The 20595-nt window shown below is 63.5% G+C and overlaps 2 protein-coding genes across 7 annotated transcripts in view; one reads left to right on the forward strand and one right to left on the reverse strand.

The window, feature by feature from the left end:
• ATP2C2 (ATPase secretory pathway Ca2+ transporting 2) overlaps positions 1-6397 on the forward strand; it is a 55461-nt gene extending 49064 nt beyond the window's left edge. The window contains exons 26-28 of the mRNA XM_062176046.1: positions 83-224; positions 872-941; positions 6301-6397. Coding sequence (XP_062032030.1) covers positions 83-224; positions 872-941; positions 6301-6397 — 309 coding nt within the window. The remainder of the gene's footprint in view (positions 1-82; positions 225-871; positions 942-6300) is intronic.
• MEAK7 (MTOR associated protein, eak-7 homolog) lies at positions 19-20099 on the reverse strand. 6 transcript variants are annotated; one of them, XM_062176078.1, is made up of 8 exons: positions 20016-20099; positions 18616-18814; positions 15056-15286; positions 14618-14762; positions 10910-11338; positions 8435-8553; positions 7153-7332; positions 19-6720 (listed from the first exon to the last, which is right to left on the reverse strand). In XM_062176078.1, the coding sequence occupies exons 2-8, from the start codon at positions 18766-18768 to the stop codon at positions 6604-6606; spliced, it is 1374 nt and encodes a 457-aa protein (XP_062032062.1). In that variant the 5' UTR covers positions 18769-18814; positions 20016-20099; the 3' UTR covers positions 19-6603. The 6 variants fall into 6 exon arrangements, with proteins under 6 accessions (XP_062032062.1, XP_062032063.1, XP_062032061.1 ...); XM_062176079.1 differs by having other exon boundaries at positions 18625-18814; positions 19992-20097; XM_062176077.1 differs by having other exon boundaries at positions 19992-20096.
• Positions 20100-20595: the final 496 nt, after the last annotated feature.

A 20595-nucleotide genomic window follows, 5' to 3' on the forward strand; every position in this document is an offset into this window, starting at 1 on the left:
CGGCCTGCCCCACCCGGCCCACCCGCGCACCGGGTCAGAGGCAGACTGGCAGCAGCCCACCCACCGCTTCTCCTCCCCGCAGACCAAGCTGATCCTGGAGCTCGGCTTCCTTAGGAACCGCATGTTCCTCTACTCGGTGCTCGGCTCCATCCTGGGGCAGCTGGCCGTCGTCTACGTCCCCCCGCTGCAGCGGGTCTTCCAGACCGAGAACCTGGGGGCGCTCGGTGAGCAGAGGGGGGCAGAGTCTCTGGCCCGCGGGGAGCTCAGGGCGAGCCCCAGGCTCCATCCCCGCTCCTGGTCCGGGAGCTCGGAGGCTGCAGACAGTGCGCTTGCCCTCCTGGCCACAGCAGGCATGGTCAGCTCTCCGTGCGCCGAGGTGGACACTGGTGAATAGCTCCCACCAGCCCTGTGTCCAGCGGTGTCCCCGTCGGGCGGGCGGGCGGCAGCTTCCCAAGTCTCAAGCACCTGGGCTTGATGGACCCGCCCAGGGAGAAGTGACGCCCCCACTGCCACCACGGGAGAGACAGGGCGGAGCCCAGGAATTAACCCCAGGCACTGGTCAGGCAGGGCTGGGAGCCTGAAGCCATGGAGGGTGGGGGTGCCCAGGGCTGGGCCCTGGGACGACCCGCAGGGACACAGCTCCCCTCTGTGGCCAGCACGGGCCCTGAGCCACCCGAGTTTGCTTCTGAAGCCGTGGGCTCCCGGCTGGACCGCCCTCTGCTCCCGGGAGCCCCGTGCCCCGCCGCCTGTGGCTTCCTCGGGACAAGGTGGAGGGAAACGAACGTCACGGTGCGTGTGGGCTCCAGGGCGCTGCAGGCTGGCCCGGGGGGCCGTGGTGCGCTGACCCGCTTCTCTGCTCCCCTTTCGGCAGATCTGCTGCTGTTAACAGGCTTGGCCTCATCCGTGTTCTTCGTGTCGGAGCTCCTCAAACTGTGTGAAAGGTACTTCTCGGCGGCCAGGAAGGGCCCCAAGGACGCCAAGGACGGCAGCCCGCGGCCGGGCCCCTAACTCATCACGTCCCCTGCCCGCTCCGGGACCGGGGGTGGAGCCGTCCTCCCACGCTGTGCTGCTTGTTAAGTCGCTGGGAGGTCTAAGAACTGCGTCCACCCCCCTCTCGCGCACACTGCCCACTCATGCCCAGCCAGGAAGTGGCCACCACGTCCCATGGCGAAACAGGGCTGCCTTGCCAGGAAGACCCCGCGGGGCATGTCTGAACCATTCCACCAGTCACCCAGAGGAAAAGCCAGAAGCAATCGATCAACCCAGAAACAGAGGCAGATGGACACCTATCAGGAGCGAGAGAGCAGCCGGAACATTGTCACCTGGGGAAGGCTCAATCCAGGAAAAGCCAGGAGAGAGGAAGGACGTGCTCAGGATGACAGGGGACACTGTCCCCTTCCCCCGCCCCCAGGGCAGCCTCGATCACAACACCCACCTGCCTTGTACAGCTGGTTCTCCGAAAACCACACCCACCGGGACCCCGAGGCCGGAAAGGGGGTCGCCCACGGCAGGCAGCCCCACCCAGCCTTCCTGCAAACGTCTGAGCCAAGAACCAAGGGGAGGGGGCGTGTTCAGACCAAGCTCGACAAAAACAGCCCCGGCCCGGGCCCCCTTGTGACCGTCAGTATGAAACCCTGAGCGTCGGATCTGGCCCTGGTCACGTGGGGAAGCCGGGCCGGGGCTGGGACCGGGCGCCGCTCACCGTCTGGAGAAGGGAAACCATGGGCTGCAGGGAAGGCACAGCCGAGGCCTCTGCCTGAGAGACTCCTGCCCTCCCTGCTGGGAGGCCCCCACCCCCAAGACCCCGTTCCGCGTCTGCTGGGGCGCCCTCAGCAGAGCCAGTCGGCAGCGGACGCGCCCGCCTCCACAGCGAGCCCCACAGCACCTCCAGCAGGAACAGAGCAGGTGAGGGTAGCCGGCCACCAAGCACACGGGTGACACGCCACGGCAGCACTTCCACACCCCGCGAGGAACCCCCACGGTCAGGTAAAAACTGAAGCCATCTTCCAAGAACCAAAAAATATTCAAAGACGGAGGTAGAACCCATGCAGGGTTCGTGGGCTGAAAATCACCCGCTGCCGGTTTGAAACCTGGAAGACAAACAGAGGGGCAGCTGGGGTCACGAACTGGAGGACGCGACCTCCCCGAGCCGGCCCACGGGGCGGAACACAGCCAGCATCGATGTCCCCGCACGGCTGTGTGCGGCCTCGGATAAGCTTGTTCTGAAACGCGCCTGGAGGCACGGAGAAACAGAGACAGCTCAAACAGCCGTGGCCGGAGGAATGGAACCCAGCGCCGCAGCGTTCTTACAAGCAGGGTGACGGGGGCGCAGGCGCCACGAGGAGCCGTGGGAGAGGACAGGGTCCAGCAGACGCCCGACAAACTCCCAGAAGCGACTCAGGCAAAGACGGATGCTCAGCCAACAGAGCGGGAGCGAGAGGACACCCACAGGAACCAGAATGCCCCGAGCCAAACCTCACGTCTGCAAAAATTAACCCAGCACAGGCCGTCGCGCACAACAGAAGCAAACCCGGAGAGTCCGCGGGACTTGGGAAGCACCGCCCACCCGAGGAACTGCTGACCCGAACTGCCTCAAAATCACGAGATTGAGCCCCGAATTTCTGACTTCGAGAGATGGTTCAGAAATGAGCTGCAGCCTTGGACTGACTCCACCCAGGAGGACGTGCAGACGACGGCAGGCGCAGGCCAAAGTCTGGCCATCAGCCAGGAGGGAAAGGCGCCACCCGCGGCCGCAGTGAGCCGCCTCTCCCCGCGTCGGCAGGGCCACTGGCGGAATGCCAAGCCGGCACGCCCTGGGCACATGGGATTCAGAGGAGACACTGAGATGAGCAGCTCCGATGCCCGCATCCCCTGGGTCAGGTGCCAGCTCAGGCCCCCGCCCCCGGCTTCCCACCAACACAGATGCGGGAGGCAGCAGCGGCTACTCAGGTACTGGACTCCCGTCCGTGGACCGAGTCCCCAGCCCTGGGCTTCTGGGGTGTAGAACAATACCTGGGAGCTCGCTCGCTCGCTCGCTCTCTCTCTCTGCCTCTCACGTGGATAAATAATTTTAAAATAAAAAGTTTATTTTGGTGCAAAAAATTTGGAAATCCACATGTGCTTTTTTTAATGATGTACATTTCCCATGAATCTCTCATAACGCCTTCCACGGGTGAGAGCTAACTCCTAGCAACAGCCCGGCGTCCTCAGGTGGACGAATGGATTAGACAGCCACGTGAGGGCTGGCCCTGTGGCGCAGAGGGTGACGCCACGGCCCGCAGTGCCGGCGTCTCATGTGGCCTAACGAGAGGATTAAAGATCCCTCTAACTCTGCCTTTCAAATAAATCAATGGATGCAGTGGCTGCCGGTCAGCCCCATACAACAGAGCGGGTGACACGGAGTGACAAGAGGCGGCCCTGAGAGGTGGCACGCTGTGCTGCCCACCGCCACTCTGCGGGAGCCGGGGTCAGCAGGAGGGTGTGCCAACGGAGGGGTGACCCGGGCCGCATCTGGGAAGTGATGGCACCATTCTGATGCTGCCCGTGGGGGGCAGTACCCAGACCACCACGTCCCCGCACTTCCTCCTGGACTCCAGGCTGCGGCAGGGGGCTCCCGCACTCAGTCCCGGTGCTGGGTCGACGCCCTCCCCGGCCTCGGCACCGTGCACTCCAGGGGTTCTGTGGGGCTCACAGAGCAAAAGCAGACAGATCAGTGGGCAGTGCCAGCAACACACCAGCGAGGCTGCCCACGCTGACGAGATGGAGCCCAAGCCAGGCGGGCTTCAGGAAGACGGAGAAGGGAATGGAACAGGGAGCAGTCACCGCCCGGCCACGTCCCAGCGCAGCATCCGAAACACAAGCACGAACAGCAGGTGAATCCATGGCAGGCTCCCTGGGAGGCACAGCTCAGGCAGGGCAGGCACGAACAGCAGCCCCGGGGGGAGCAGGCTCCTGCCGCTACCAAGCACCCCGAGTAGAGCCCCGAGTTGCCAGGAGCTGGACAATCGCTGCGCTGCCGGCAAGGCACAGCGGCGCTCAGAGAGGAGGAGCTGTCGCTAACCGTTTGCCTCCACCCTCTTCTATTTAACAACCAACTCCGGCGTTAGAAGAACACACCTAAGACCATGCCGGGCAACCCGATCCGGGGGACGGACCCTCAGGTAGAAGACGTGAAGCAGCCGCACCGATCCCACCCAGGGGCACGGAGGACAAAGCTGGACATGGTCCCAAGAAACAGACTCAACAGACAAGGCAGACGCTTCGGCCCTGCCCGCCACACCCCAAAGTCCCAGTGCGTTCTAGTGAATTCCAGGCCTTCCGCTCATCTCTCCTGGGACATGCAACAAGGGAAGGCCCAGTGTTCATTTTTGAGGCCAGAAAAATGAAACTGAAGCACGATGTACAAACTCGGACAAAAGCAGAGGCTGCAGACCGTCCCTGGCTCCAACAGTGCCCCGCGGGCGGAGGTGACCGAATTCCCACTGCGCCAGGATGGCGGTCAGAGCCCAGAGCCCAGCGCTTAGAAACCTGCTCACTTCCTGTTCCTCATTATGACTCCGGAAGAAAAAACGCAGGTGCTAAGAACACCCAGCACGTTCTGCAGGAATGTCTGTGTCTAGCCCGGCACAGACTCCCCCTAGCATAGACACGAGCAGGCACTTCTCTGCACGGCGAATCCACACGCACCACCCCAAAGCAAGCGCCAGCACGTGCCACCCGGACCACGCTCCCGGCTCCCAGCTTCAGCCCAGCCCAGCCCTGGCCGCTGCAGGCCGCTGGGGAGAGGAGCAGCAAATGGGACTTCGTCTCTCTGCCTCTCAGGTAAAAACTGACGGGGCTGTTTTGGAGTTAGCCAGTTGACGCCGTCACAGCCAGCTGCAAATACGCTGTTGCCTGCCCAGCCGTGGCTGTGCAGTCAGACCTGACCCGGCCTCGCCCTGCGGGGGCTGATCTCCCTCGCCAGGCGCTTGTGTTCCTTTTTAACTTCTAAACTGCTGGGGAGGAAACCGCAGCCCTGTTGGCAACATGGGCCATTTTTTTAACCTCTTCCTTCTAGCACTTTCTGGGGGCCCCATCGGTCTGGCAAGGAGACCTCGTATCCTTGCCCTGCCTTCTTCTGGGTTCACGGAGACCCAGAGTCCCCGTCTTCAGAGGAGCACTGCCAGTCCCCCAGGCCCAGGCCGGGCACCATTTGCCAGGTCCGATGGCCCCAGCCAGGTGTGTGTGCTCCCGCGAGAGAAGCGCCCCGCGGGGCAGCCTCCTTCCCGGGAGGCAGTGGGGGGCCCTCTGCAGCCCGCACTCCTGTTAGAACGAGGAGGGGAAGGCACGCTGCTGCCACAGCCGTCAACAGAGGCAGCCACCAGTGGTGGTCAGGTTCACACGCTGCCGCCGCCTGTAGTGAGGTATTTAATCATAAATATACACACACGTATATATGTAACCCCAAATCAGACTGACGCAGGGGCTCTGACCCTCTGGGTGTAGAATCCTCACTCTCTCTGCAATCCTGTCAGGCAGACGACACGACGTACCCAGGCACTTGTAAAACCCGGCTTCAGGAGCGCAGTCCGTGCTGACCGGGTCCCTGCCGTCACCTCGACCCGACGCACCGAGCGCACGCTTCCCTTCTGCAGGCCGCAGCCTGAGTCGGGCACCGACAGGCGGGAGCTCTGCTGAGCCTCCGGCCCGGATTCCCGGGCTCTGCCCCAGTAAGTCCATGAGAAAAGGCCCAGCTCATCGCCCAAGACGAGGGAGACGCGTGCGGGCGGCTTAGAGCTGACCCAGTGCGCGTGTGACTCGCACAGCCTGCAGGGCCGGGGCAGGCGGGAGGAGGCCCAGCACACACCCCCGCCCCCTTAGCCTCTCAGGAACCATGGCGCTTGTTCACACACAGTCTGCACGGTCCACTTACTCACGACTCCCTGCAAGTGGAGAGACGGTGCGACGGTGCGCCAGGGCTGGGGGCCCGGCTCTGTGTGCGTCACCCGCAGCTCCAGGGACACCTCAGCAGCAGACACAGAACCGCACTCCGCGGCGCCGCAGATCGACCTCCTTTCGCTTTTGCCCGCAGCACAGGTTCTGTAACCACTGCTGACTGCAGGACCACGGCGACACGGCCCTGCCGAGGGCCCGGGTTACGGAGACCATGGCCCTGTCACACGCTGTCCCCACTGGGTATGTACACACACACATCCTACGGGGATCTCAGGCTGCCGGAGCTGTCTCCAAAGCTGTCTAGAGTCCGTCCAGTCGAGAAGAACCATCGAGGCACGCTGCCCACCAGAACGGGTATGGGCGCAGGAACCGTCAGCAGGTGCAGCCCTGCCGACAGGCCTCTCCCAGCCGCAGCATCCTGGCCTTCACTGACAGGAGGCACAGCGAAAGGTTCAGCTGCTAGAGGGACACTGGGGACCTCTTGGGGACACCCCAGTGGCTCCAGCAAGTCTTTCTTGACGCCAGGTGTGCGCTGTTGGAGCACGTTCAGGATGGCCCAGACAGGACCCTGGGGGCCACGTTCAAGTTAAAGCAGCGTGGGAGGAGGAGAGGGTCCACAGGCCAGGTGCACGGTCCCAGGAGTCCACGCGCAGCTCCCTGCAGGCCCCCTCACTGGTCATCCTCGGGGACTTGGCGGAGCCCCTCGCTGTGGCGGGCTCGCCCAGTGATCTCCAGCAGCGCCTGGGCCTCAGGGTCCACGTCCAGGATGCTCTTCTTGCTCTGGGCCTTGGGAGGAAGAGGGGAAGGGGTGACGGGGCCAGGCCAGGCACACAGAGAGGAGCAGCTCCCCGAGGACCTGGGACCAGCAGTGACTCCTGTGAGCTCTCCAGCTGCGCTGTCTACCGGCACACCAAGGAACCAGGCGGGGCATCACTGCCTAAGCCCCGCCCACTGTCAGATGCCATCATGGGGAGGGGTCCAGCGAGAACTCAGCTGCAGGACCAGAGGGGCCCTGGACCCTGGCAGGGAGAGCCTAGGCCTTGCCTACTCTGCCCGGCCATCCTAAGTACCCAGCATGCCGTGCAACCACGGCCATCCCCACCGCCAGCAGCAGCTGCCAGAAACCAACCCGGCACAAAGCTGTTGCAGATGGAGGAACCAAAGGGCGAAGCCCGCAGTGCTGACAAAGCCCCGCCCCAGGGTCCCTGCGCCACTCACCAGCTGCAACTCCTCGGGGTCCCCGACTGCCCACACCTCCATCTTATCAAACTGGAAGTCCTCCTGGGCCGACAGCTGCGGGCTGCTGTACGTGGTGCACGTGGGCTTGGCTTTGCTGTGTCCCTTCCCAAAATCGGTGTCCACCCAAAGCCCAAAGTAGTGGTGCTGCCCGCCCATGCCCTGCAGAGAAGTCGGGACAGCACCGTGTCGGCCGCCACGCCAGGCTGCACGCGGCAGGTGCCCGGGCCTGCGTCTCGCCTTCATGCGTTCCTCTCTGCCTTACCGTGAAGGGGACGGCCGGCTGCAGTGTAGTGACCACAGCAGCCACGGCTCAGCCCACGCCCACCCGGGACTGTTTCCCGCGGCCTATGCTGGCTTGAGGCACAGTGAGAGCCAACAATACGGATCCACGGGAGGGTCAGGGCCCACAGGTAGCTCCAGACCACGAAACCAAGGGAAAAGACAGGGGCCAGCCGCCCCTGCCCCCAGCAGGTCCTCTCATCCTCACACAGGCCGGGTAGCTCAGGGCGTGCAGGTCTCACACCCGGGGCTCCTGGCTGCAAGAACAGAAAACGGAAGTGGACCTGGAGGGGTGACCCCCACACCGCTCAGCTCAGCTCCGGCCGGTGGGGACACGTGAGCAGCTTTGACTCTCCCTCCCCATGCGTGCACGTGGGCACCTTCAAGCCCTCTGTCGCTTGGCCCGTGACCGGGCACCTTAGGGCTCTGCTCGGAGCTGGAGCCCCCACCCTCTCTGGGAGGTGGCCTCAGGTGGCCTGGCCACCTCCTTCTCGCTCCCGTGGCAGCAGCCTGGGAACCCTGGTGTCCACAGGGGCCCGGCATCCCCTGCCTGTGGCTCTGCAAGCCCGGGGTGGCAGGTTCCCAAGTGGGCAGAAGCAGAGAAGAGGGGGTCACAGTTGTCAGGCTGCTCCCCACGGCAGCCTGTCTGCCCCAGCCCCTGCCTGTCCCCTCTTCCTCCAGAGGCCCAGCAGAGCCCTGGGAGCCCCCTCTCCAGCCTCAAGAGCTACCCAGAGACCACCCCAGCAGTCCAGGGACCCCAGCCCGGGACTGCCCCACCATGGTTCATTCCCCAGGGCGGGGCAGGGCAGCGGTGCCTGGTGACAGTCTGCCGCTGGCCATGAGACGGGAGAGGGCCACGTCCGCCACCTGCACACAAACCCCTGAGGGGCCCAGCAGAGGCCACGCCCCTCCCCGCGGGATGCCCAGCCCTGGCCACCATGCTCCCGGCACCGCGTGCCACGCACCCTGCGCCCGCCCTTACCAGTCCGTTCGGGATGGTCTGCTGGCCGTGGTTGAGGTACATGTAGTGGTCGTTGTAGCCCGTGTGCGTGTACACGGCCATGCTGGGGCAGACAGAGAACAGGAAGCACCTGCTGTCCCCTGAAAGTGACCAGAGCAGCACACATGGGGTCTGCGTGGGGCCCAGAGCAGGCCAGGCCTCTGAATAGCTCTGAGCTGCAGCCTAGGGGCCAAGACCCACAGACCCCGTCGCCCCTCCCCCAGGCCCACCCTGAACCCGCCGCACACCCAGCTGCTCCGTCAGCCCGCCCATGGCGCCCCACGGATGGGGGAGGTGGGGGTGGGGGCAGGCGTTGGAGTGGTGCCAGTAGGGACAGCGCCGTCTCTTACACAGATAGCGGTTGAGCTCTGGCTAGGGGAACGGAGATCAGAACTCCGCCCCCTGTGCCTGGATCAGTTCAGGCCGACCAAGGCCATGATGGTGGACAAAGCACGTCTCTACCTTCCCAGGGGGCAGCAGGCTCAGGCAGGCTATGTCACTGTGTGGGGCTGATCCCAACCCACCACCCAGGAGAGAACCTCCAGGTGCAGAGCTGCCCCAAGGCCTGCACCTGGGGCAAGGGGATGGGGGAGGGGCCGCCCGCCTTCCTCCGAGGCACAGGTGTGGGTACATGGGCTGTGGAGGAAAAGGTGCCAGCCGAAGCCGGGCCGTGCCCAGGGTCTGCAGTCTCGGGATTCTTCCGTCCTGAGCTCACTCAGCACCAGGGACCCCACGAGAGCTGCCTTCCAGAGTGAGCCGAGCTCCTGGCCCGGGGGACCGCCTGCCCAGTGCTGCTGGGTACTACGTGCTGCTGGGTACTGTGCAGCCCACAGAAGAGCGAGCTCAGGCAGCGCCGGGGGAGGCTGTGCCCAGGGAGGGAAGGAAGTCACGGGCCGCAGATGGGGCACGGGTGCGGGCGGGACGGAGACGAACGGGCACTGAGGCCAGAGCGGCACGCGCAGTCAGGGCCGAGCCCGCTAGAAGGGCCTGCATGCCCATGACCCCGAATCCACCAAGATCCACTGGGGGGCAGACAGCGCTCCGTGGCCAGGGGCAGGAGTCCTGGAGGCAGCCGTCCGCCAGCACCCGGGTCAGGAAGGCGTCCTGCGACACAGCCACCGGGCAAGAGCCACTCCACCGCGGGAGGACCCACCCAGGGCCTGGCCTGGAGCATGGCGGAACACGGGGGCCCTTCTGTCCTACACGGGGTTGGAGTACGGGGATGGGGTGTGGAAAGCAAACACCAGGGGCTCAACCAGGGCCGAGCAAGAGCAGGGCCTCCCCCGGTGAGGCAGAGGGCGGGGACAGCCCCACCCCAGGCACGGGCATCACTGCCATCCCAGAGCTGTTGTCTGACCCAAAGCCGCTGGGACCCTGGGCTGGGTGAGGTCAGGACAGACTGTGGGCCCCACATCCAAGCCTCCCCCCACCAGGGTCTGCTTGCCGTGGGCAAGGCCAAGTGCAGGGCCGACGCTGCCCACGCAGCCGACGGCTCCTCACACCACACCTTTACTGTTCCTGCAGGGCTGGCAACCCGCGCCCCGGGAGCTCTGCTCCTCGCCCCGGGAGCTCTGCTCCTCGCCCAGGGCCGCAGCAGGGCTCCAGCTCCCATCGGCTCAACCTGAACCTCGGGTCTGCACCCCAGAGAACACAACCAAAAAGGAAGCCGCGGCCGTGGCTGCTGAACTGCTCAGGGTGTGGACACCAGATATCGGAGGCCATTTCCAGGACGAGCAGAGGACCCCAGGCCAGGGACTGGCAGCCCCTGTGGCGCAAGGCTGCCCTCTACTGGAATCCCCAGCCCACGCCTCAGAACGCAGCAAACACTTGTTAAGAAAACTTCAAGACCCAGCAGGGAATCTCAAGTTACAGGAAGATGCTAACGAACCTGGATCCCTGATGCAACCTGCAGGGGAGGGGGGACACTGCACTCGGCCCAAAGCCTGGGCAGCCACGCTAGAGGGGAGGGGCCGCGGCAGGCCTGGGAATGCTGTAGGGGTGCCCCTTCAGCTGGCATGAGAACCTGACCTGGGGAGAGTCCCTGCCATCCCTGGAACTAAACATCCCAGAGATAAGTCAAGCCCTGAAATAATGGGCCCCAGGGGACCGAGCACCCACCCCTGCACCAGCTGCTTCCACCCAGCCCTGCAGGCGCTCCAGAGTGGGGGCCCCCGGACAAGGAGCAGAGAGCTTCTGCATCCCCACGTGGCCACACAGCCAGAAAGGCCACAGCGGCAAAGCACTCGCACACAGCTCCCAGGGAAGGACGCCTGCCGGCAGCACCCGGTCCATTTACCACCCTCGGGCTTCCACGTCCTCACCCGAGCACTGCCAGGGTCAAGCCAGCGATCCCAGACGTGAGAGACGGGAAAGCAGCACCCGCGTCCGGAAGCGGCTGGCGAGGCTGGAGCCCCCGCTCGCTGTCAGTGCAGCTCCCTGCCGGCCCCCAGGTCTTACCTTGGAACTGAGGCTTGACCTCCCAGGAGCAGGAGGCAAAGCCCCCGAACACGTGGCCGCCGTGGTCCTCGAGGACAGCCACACAGGGCCCACGCTGGGTGATGCGCCCGCAGAGCTGGGAGAAGCTGTGCCCGTGAATCTCGGCCGAGAAGAGCAGCCGCCAGCGGCGCTGCCACTCCCGGGGCAGGTGGGAGTTGACGTAGATGACCGACAGGACATCCAGCACGCTCTCGACCTCGCGCCCCTGCTCCACGAAGCGCTCGGGCACCAGCGTGGCCAGAGGGAGCGAGGAGCAGAGGACGAGAAGGCCTTTGTGCACGACCACACTCAGGAACGTGGCCACGTGGGGGACCCTGGACACCCAGTCCTGGATCGCGGCTTGGTCACACTCGCAGTCCAGCCACTGAGGGCTCAGAAATGCCTCGCCACCTGCGGGGGGGGGGGGGGAGTCAGCGTTAGCTGGGCTGCCGGGCACTGCTGCCCACACCTGTGCTGGCCACAGGTCAGGAGCCACAGGGCCCTGGCTACGGAGTCCCGGCACAGTGGCCGGCCTGCAGTGAGATGCGCTCCAAATGTGAAATGCACACCCGAATGCGAAGACTCGCGTTGGAAACGGGATGGATGGACAACAGCTCCATGTTTTTTAAATATCAATTCCATGTTAACAGTTTGGAGGCGGACGCATGAAAGTTCATCTCACTCATTTCTACTATTTTCATGTGGCTGCTGGCAGACGCAAAGCCCTCCCTGGGGAGCCCCATCCAGAGCCCCCTCAGTGGTCGCCACGTGCGATGCCGCACCAGGAGCAGCGGCTGCTGGGGGGGGGGCGGGGGGCGCCTCGAAGTGCTCAGCTCCTCGCACACGGCGGGCTGCGGGCTGCCCACTCACGGGGCCCCCAACTCGCCTGGGAAAGTGAGTTTCATTAGCTACAAATTGCGCGTGCTTTCCACCCACCTGCCACCCCCTTGGCCGTGTCTCAGCCCAGCGAGAACAGGGCGACATCCAGGACTCCAACAGCCCTGGCCTCCCCCGTGGGAGTGGGGCTGACGCGAGGACCCAGCCGTGCAGCTGCTACGGGGCAGGGGAGCTGTCGCTTGGATCTCAGGCTCTCGCAGACACAGGGACGGCTCAGGGAGACACAGGGACGGCTCAGGGACAGCTCCTGCTGCCCTCAGCCCACGGGGATTCTGGCTCTCAGCGCTGACGCCCCCTCGAACCCAGCCGCCCCAGGCACTAACCGGACAGGGACCTGGGTCACCGAGTCTCTGCCTCCCAGCCACTGAGCTGTCTCACACCCTGCCAGCCCAGCCCCCGTCTCCCAGATGCCTCTGTCTCGGGCTGGGCCATCCCGTGGCTGAGTTCTTTCTACCTTTATGATTTGTTTTAAGCACCGACCCACACTAATGAGAGTAGCCACCCACGGTGCAAACCCTCGGTACTCATCTAGTTTTATTCTGCCCAAGTTCCAAATTCCTCACCTACATGTTTGAAGTATAACTTACTTTCAAATGGTGCTTTCAAAACCTGGCTTTATATTAAAATACGTTTATAAGTTTACTGTGTAAAGAGACTTGCCAAAATGTTTTTTAGAATTCCAAATATATTTAAATATACACTTGTCCTCCTCTGATAGCAAACAGGCTCTCCCTCCACTGCACGCGGAACAAGACGCCATATTTTAGGCCTCAGCAAATTTTAAAAGACTGAAAATCGACAAAGCTTGTTCTAATGCAATAAAGTTATGCATCGGTAACAGAAGGCAATTTGAGAAAAATCTCAGGCATGAAAAAATTAAGCAGCACACTTCTAAATGGCCAGAAGCCCCAGTAACACCGTGAGGGCATCGGGTACACAGGTGACCGAGAACGGGAACACGGCCGAGACGCACGCGATGCGGCTCACGCAGGGCTCAGAGGGAATTTACAGCCGTAAAGTGAAAAAGAAAGGTGACCTCAGACTGATGATCTCAACTTGCACTTTAGGAACCAGGGGGACAACAACTAAAACAAGAGCCCGTTTTGTGGTACAGCAGGTAAAGCTGCCGCTGCCGGCATCCCCTATGGGCACCGGTTCAAGTCCAAGCTGCTCCAGTTCCAGTCCAGCTCCCTGCTAATGCACCTGGAATAAAGCAGTAGAAGATGGCCCAAGTGTTTGGGCCCCTGCACCCCTGTGGAAGACCCGGAAGAAGCTCCTGGCTTCAGCGTGACCCAGCTCTACCCATTGGGGCCATTTGGGGAGTGAACCATCAAATGGTAGATTGACCTCTCTCTCTCTCTCTTTCTCTCTCTCTGTCTCTTCTCCCCCTCCCCCTCCTTCTCCCTCAGTAACTCTGCCTTTCAAAAAAAAAAAGTAAAAAACAAATCTTTTTTAAAAAAAAAAAAAAAAGACAACCAAATCAAGTCAAATTGAAAGCAAGCAGAAGGCAGGAAATAAAAAGCCAAGGCCAAAAGAAGAGAAATCAAGAGAAAAACCAGTAAACGCCAAAACCGCTTCTTCGAAAAGACAAGAACAAGAACACACTGAGGAACCCTTTGCTCCACCGACCAAGGCGAAAACGGAGGTGGAGACACCGCTACTGCTCCTGTGGAGCTGGGGAGCTGGGGAACCGGGGAGCTGGAGACGGGGAGACGGGGAGACGGGGAGACATGGAGACGGGGAGATGGGGAGACGGGGAGATGGGGAGACAGGGAGATGGGGAGACGGGGAGATGGGGAGACAGGGAGATGGGGAGATGGAGAGATGGGGAGACAGGGAGACAGGGAGACGGAGATGGGGAGACGGGGAAACAGGGAGATGGGGTGATGGGGAGATGAGAGACGGGGAGATGGAGACAGGGAGATGGGGAGACATGGAGACGGGGAGACGGAGATGGGGAGATGGAGATGGGGAGACGGGGAAACAGGGAGACGGGGAGATGGGGAGATGAGAGACAGGGAGATGGGGAGACGGAGAGATGGGGAGACATGGAGATGGGGAGACGGAGACGGGGAGATGGAGACAGGGAGATGGGGAGACAGGGAGACAGGGAGATGAGAGACCTAGAGATGAGAGATGGGGAGACAGGGAAACAGGGAGACGGAGACGGGGAGACAGAGACGGGGAGACGGGGAGATAGGGACGGGGGGAGACAGGGAGATGGGGGGACCGAGAGACGAGAGATGGGGAGACAGGGAGACTGAGAGACAGGGAGATGGGGAGATGGGGAGACGGAGACAGGGAAACAGGGAGACGGAGACGGGGAGATGGGCAGACGCCAGAACAGGGGCCAAGCAGGGCGGGGGCTGACACTGCGGGGGGGAGGCTGACACTGCGGGGGGGGGGGGCTGACACTGTGGGGGGGCTGACACTGCAGGGCTGGGGGGCTGACACTGTAGGGGGGGCTGACACTGAGGGGGGCTGACACTGCAGGGCTGGGGGGCTGACACTGTGGGGGGGGCTGACACTGAGGGGGGGCTGACACTGCGGGGGGGGCTGACACTGCAGGGCTGGGGGGCTGACACTGCGGGGGGGCTGACACTGAGGGGGGGCTGACACTGCAGGGCTGGGGGGCTGACACTGCGGGGGGGGCTGACACTGAGGGGGGGCTGACACTGCAGGGCTGGGGGGCTGACACTGAGAGGGGGCTGACACTGCAGGGGGCTGATACTGCAGGGGGGCTGACACTTGCCCGCGGGAGCGATGGCCGGGGCCAGGCCGGGGCCCACTTGCCTGGAAGCTTCAGCTCAGAGAGCAGCCGTGCAGCCAGCGCCCGGACCCTGGGCGAGGCCCCCGAGGCCTCCTTCGCTGACCAGCCTCTCAGCTCCTGCCTGTGAGCCAGCACATGCGCCACGGAGCCCACCAGGTCCTCTGTGAACTTCAAGAGCAACACTCGATGTCAGACAGCCCCCCGGCGGCAGGAGCCCCGGGCACTGCGGCACAGCCCCGGCAGTCTCTCAGACAGACCCGTGGGAAAACACACCGCCCAGCACACAAGGCCATGGGTTCCAAGCAGACACCCTGCTGGCTTCGAAGCCCAGCAGCTGTGCGGTGTGGGGTTCCCCACAGTGGGCGTCCCCGCCACTCCACCATCAGCCGCACAGCTGTCCCAGGTTCCCCCCCGCCCCCAGGGTCTGCTCAGGAAACCTGCCCGGGGCCCAGCCTGCCCACCTTGAGGACCTCTCGGGCCCTCACGGGACCGCCTGCCTCAGACAACATCTTCAGGATCATGGCGCTCTTCTCCTCGGAGTCTCCCTTCAACAGGTGCGACAGCGACACAGTGAACTGCTCCTGGGAGACGCGCTGGCTGGGCGCCTGCGCCTTCCCGGTCAGGTCAACCCTGCGCATGCCCTCGTACAGCCTGGCCACCATCCCTGCGGGCAGCGCTTCCCCGACGTGGCTCTGTGGGAGACAAGGCCGGCAGAGAGGCAGGGTCGAGTCAGCAGGGCCAGAGAAACAAGCCGGCCGCAGCCGGCTCCTTACCTGTCTCACACCCCCGAGGGCCTCCCCGCCCCCACCGCAGGGCCGCACGCTCCCCAAGGACCTCCCAGAAGCATCCTGGTCAGGCCCACTTGGGCCACGGGACGCCTTCCCCCTGCCACCATCCTGCCCCGTGCACTGTCCACTCTCCCCGCGTGGCCGTGTCCCTCCGGCCCCTGCCGTCACCTACGCATCACACCTTCGTTCCAGGTCCCAACAGCCACCGGGCGCGGGTCTGAATGTGTCGGCAACCGCGCCACGCGTCTGTACAGCTGCGGGGTCTCCCGGGCATTCCCAAATGCTCGCCCGTGCTTCTGCTGCTTACCCGAGCGCGCAAGGCTCCAGCACATCTTAATGAATTTGTATGTTTCCAATTGTTTTTACAGAAAGGCGTGCTTTCTTATTTACTCATTAGAAAGCCAGAGAGGTACAGACAGGTCTTCCACCTGCCAGGCCGCAACCCTCCAAACGCCTGCAAGCGCCCGGGCTGGGCCAAGCTGGTGCCAGGAGCGAGGGGCTCCACCCAGGTCTCCTGTGTGAGTGCGGGGACCCGAGTGCGGGAGGCATCCCTGCTGCCCCCACCCTAGGGTGCACCAGCAGGGAGCTGGACAGGAGGCAAAGGCGGACTCGATCCAGGCTGGAGTGCAGGGTGCGTCTCCCTCTTCCTAAGTCTGACCCTCCTAACGCCTTGTCCGTGACCTTCTGTGAAGACTGTTTTTTCTTTTTGACTCCAGCATGAAATCTGATTTGAGGTGGGATTACAAGTAATGGAGGGAGGGGCCAGCGCCGTGGCTCACTTGGTTAATCCTCTGCCTGCGGCACCAACATCCCATGTGGGCGCCAGGTTCTAGTCCCGGTCGGGGTGCCGGATTCTGTCCTGGTTGCTCCTCTTCCAGGCCAGCTCTCTGCTGTGGCCCGGGAGGGCAGTGGAGGATGGCCCAAGTGCTTGGGCCCTGCGCCCACATGGGAGACCAGGAGGAAGCACCTGGCTCCTGGCTTCGGATCGGCGCAGCTCACCGGCCGTAGTGGCCATTTGGGGGGTGAACCAACGGAAGACCTTTCTGTCTGTCTCTCTCACTGTCTGTAACTCTACCTATCAAAAAATAAATTTAAAAAAAAAAAAAAAGAAGTCATGGGAGCCAGACAGGCTCCATGGGGGGAGAGTGCACGTTGTGAACCAATCGCAGGCTGCCAGGGCGAGGTCCGAGAGCTGGATTCTGACATAGCGGCGCTGAGCAGGCCGCCTGACGTCGACGCCGCAGTCCCTGTAAGGCAGTGCTGCTCGGCCACCTTCTGCGGCGCCTCTGAGCTTCCACAGAAAGCAGCCTCCAGTTCCTCCCAGGGAGGCCCGAATCCAGCCGCTCAGGTCCCTGACCAATGTTTAACCACCTTTATCTTGATGATGCGGGAACAAGGCGGCCTCCCATTACACACAGCAGTCACCTGTCTGCTTCCGCTGGCTCCAGCCCAGCCCAGCCCCGGCCAACTCGGGGCAGACACACAGGCACGCACCACACACGTGTGCCACCCCACCCCCACCCCCACTCCCAGGGCTGTGACCGCCACCACACACAGCCCCTCCCAGGAGTTCTAGAGGAGGCTGGCAGAAGTCCCCACAGCCACGTCCCTCCCCGCCTCCCAACCAACGCTGTCACTCCACCAGGGTCCCACCTCATGCCGCCCCCGAACCTGCCCAAGAGCCCCCAAGGGACAGGGCAGAGGGCGAGGCAATGGGCGGTTTAACTCCTCCAGATGACCTTGAGCTCGGAGCGCCACTGTTCTGTTCGGAGCACTGTGACGCTCCTCGGCCATCAACGCCACTGGCACAAAGGCGCCCTTGAGGCGTCCTGGGCAGTGGACCCGAGTGCCGCAGGCCGCCCCCTCCTGCACGTGGGGCCCCTGGTGTCAACCTCAAGATGGCAGCGTTCCCAGAACAGCGTGCGAGTCGCTCATGATCCAGTCCCAGCTCCCCTCTTAACACAGAAGATTCTTCTCAAAGATTCATGTGTTTCATTTAAAAGGCGAGAGAGAGAGAGAGAGAGAGAGAGAGAGAGAGAGAGAGAGGTAGCTCTGTCTTCCATCCACTGGTTCACTTCCCCAATGCCGCAATGGCTGGAGCTGGGCCAGTCCGAAGCCAGGCGCTTTTTCCCAGTCTCTCACACAGATGTGCAAGGGGGCAAGGACCTGAATGATTGCCACTGCCCTCCCAGGCCACTGCAGAGAGCCAGATTGGTGAGAGGCAGCCGGGACTCAACCCGGTGCCCCTATGGGATGCCAGCACTGCAGGCGGTAGCCTTACCCCCTGTGCCACAGCACCGGACCCATTATTGATTTTAAAAAGGAAGGTTGGGGCCAGTGCTGTAGTACAGAAAGTTAAAGCCTACAGCCGGCAATGCCAGTACCCTAGATGGGCACTGGTTTGAGTCCCGCCTGCTCCACTTCTGCTCCAGCTCTCTGCTATGGCCTGGGAAAGCAGCAGATGATGGCCCAAGTCCCCGGACCCCTGGACCCAGGTGGGAGACCTGGAGGAAGCTCCTGGCTTCAACCTGGAGCAGGCCTGGCTATTGCTGCCACTTGGGGAGTGAACCAGCAGATGGAGGATCTGTGTGTGTGTGTGTGTGTGACTCCTCTTTCTCTGTAACTCTACCTTTCAAATAAAAAAATAAATCTTTTTGTAAAAAAGGAGGGCAGAGGGTTGGGGCCTGCGCTGTGCGCAGCGGGTTAACACCCTGGCCTGAAGCATCGGCATCCCATATGGGCGCTGGTTTGTGACCTGGCTGCTCCACTTCCGATCCAGCTCTCTGCTGGGGCCTGGGAAAGCAGCAGAAGATGGCCCAAGTCCTTGGGCCCCTGCACCCGTGTTGGAGTCCCAGAAGAAGCTCCTGACTCCTGGCTTCGGATCGGCGCAGCTCCGGCCGTTGCAGCCAACTGGGGAGTGAACCAACTGATGGAAGACCTCTCTCTCTCTCTGCCTCTCCTCTCTATGTAACTGTGACTTTCAAATAAAAATAAATAAATATTAAAAAAAAAAAAAGAGCAGTAGCTCTGTCTAAAAAAAGCAGGGCTGTTTAGCTTTGTCTCCGGCTACTTTTCCCACCAGAACCGCAGGCAGAGCAGCCGCCTCAAGGCACCGCCATGTACTCCCCAGCCCTTTGCAGGCAGCAAACCTGCCCGCGGCCCAAACTCAGCCCATGGGCCACCATCTCCAGACCCCACTCCCACCGCGCAGAAGCCGCGGCTGCCACACTTGCCTGCAGCACCTGCAGAGAGAAGGCTCGGGCTGAGCCGCCCAGGCCGCTCGCCTCGGACGCCAGAGCATCGAACAGCCGGTCGACCTCAGCCTGCTCCTCGCCAAGAAGCTGCCAGCGGCCCCTCGGCCCCGCGCGGCTCCTGCTGTTGCCCATCCCGGCTCCTGCCTGGCCAGACTCTGCAGAGGGAGGAGGCGCGGGGCTGGGGAGAGAAGCCGGGGCGTGATCAGCACGGAGAATAAACGTGACAACCCCAAGGGCAGCTCTCGTCAACGCCGCTTTACTGGGAAAGGCCGCTACACCGCGTCGGAACCGTGTGCGGAACAGTGCTCCAGCATGGCGGGCCCCACGTCCACGCAAATCCAGTGCCAAAGCCCCATCCGACCCCCAGGACCCGCCCAGGTGCCTCACAACGGCCAAGCGACTGATCGGGTCTATCTGAAAACCTAACCCCCAAGCTACTGGTAACTAGGTGCTCGGGAGAAATCGCTCGTCCATTTAGATAAAGCACACTGTTTGAGACCCTTTTCCTTTGTGATCCTGGTCCCGGCTACCAGCTGTGCAACCTCGGGCCAGCGACGCACACTCTCCGTGCCTCAGTCTGCTCCTCTGTAAAATGGAACAATCAGCCCTGCCACAGGGGCTCAGTGATAGATCAACAGAGAGAGCCCAGCAGCCCGCTGGGCACTGCCCGGTGCCGGCCCTGCCCTGCCGGCCAGCCCGCTGGGCACTGCCCGGTGCCAGCCCTGCCCTACCGAGTAGCCCACTGGACACTGCCCGGTGCCGGCCCTGCCCTGCCGGCCAGCCCGCTGGGCACTGCCCGGTGCCGGCCCTGCCCTACCGAGTAGCCCGCTGGGCACTGCCCGGTGCCGGCCCTGCCCTACCGAGTAGCCCACTGGACACTGCCCGGTACCGGCCCTGCCCTGCCGGCCAGCCTGCTGGGCACTGCCCGGTGCCGGCCCTGCCCTGCCGGCCAGCCCGCTGGGCACTGCCTGGTCCTGCCCTGTCTGCCTGAGCAGCGGGAGGGGCAGTGACAGTTCTCCTCTCCTCTCCTCCAGGAGGCAGCAGCGCCAGGGCCCAGGAACAAGCCTGGGCTGTGGCCGGAATACAGGAGGGGACCCCACCTCCAGTCTGGACAGCAGGGCGACCCCGGGAAGGCACCTGCGGGCACAGACAGACTGACAGGAAGGGGCGACTCTGAGTGACTCCTCCCTTCCCCCCTCCCCTGTCGGGTGCCACTCCCGCCCCAGTTGCCCCCTATCCTGGAGCACAGATGGGCGGGGAGGGGCAGAGCCGGGGCCACTGGGACACAGTCGGCTCCAGTCCCCACCCGAGCCGGGCCTGCTCCCCGCCCAGCCGCTGCGTCCCGTCCAGCTCACCGCAGCCCTGGCCCCAGCACCAACCCAGAGCCGCCTTCCGGTCCGGTCCGGCAGCGCCAAGGATTTTCCCCCGGGAGCCGCCTCTGCCCAGGTCCCAGGCGACGGCGCTGACGGATGGTCCCTTGGCCCAATTGCGGAAGCAGAAGCCTGGGGCGGAGCCTAGCGAGAAGTCAGCCAATGGCGATGCCCTCGCGGAGAGTGGGCAGGGCCCGGCAGGAGGGGGCGGAGCTGGGGACCCGCAGGCAGGAGCTGCTGGGCGCCCGGGTCCTGCCAGCAGCCAGAAGGGAATAGCTGGGGGCGTGGGGGAGGCGGGGCCTGCGGGAGTGCCTGGGGGCGGGGCCGTCTGGGCCGGGGCTACCGCGGAGTAGCTGGGCTGTGGGAGAAGCTGGGAGAAGCTGGGGGCGTGGGGGAGGCAGGGCCTGGGCCTGCGGGAGTGCCTGGGGGCGGGACCGTCTGGGCCGGGGGCTATGGCGGAGTAGCTGGGCTGCGGGAGAAGCTGGGAGAGGCTGGGGGTGGGCTTGAAGCCCACCAGGGGAGAAAGTGAGTGGGAGACCATGCTCTGGGCACCCGGCCCTGCTCTGGACGCCCCTAACCTGGGGCCTCA

Source organism: Lepus europaeus, chromosome 19 (assembly GCF_033115175.1).
Source record: "Lepus europaeus isolate LE1 chromosome 19, mLepTim1.pri, whole genome shotgun sequence".
Classification (NCBI taxonomy): domain Eukaryota; kingdom Metazoa; phylum Chordata; class Mammalia; order Lagomorpha; family Leporidae; genus Lepus; species Lepus europaeus.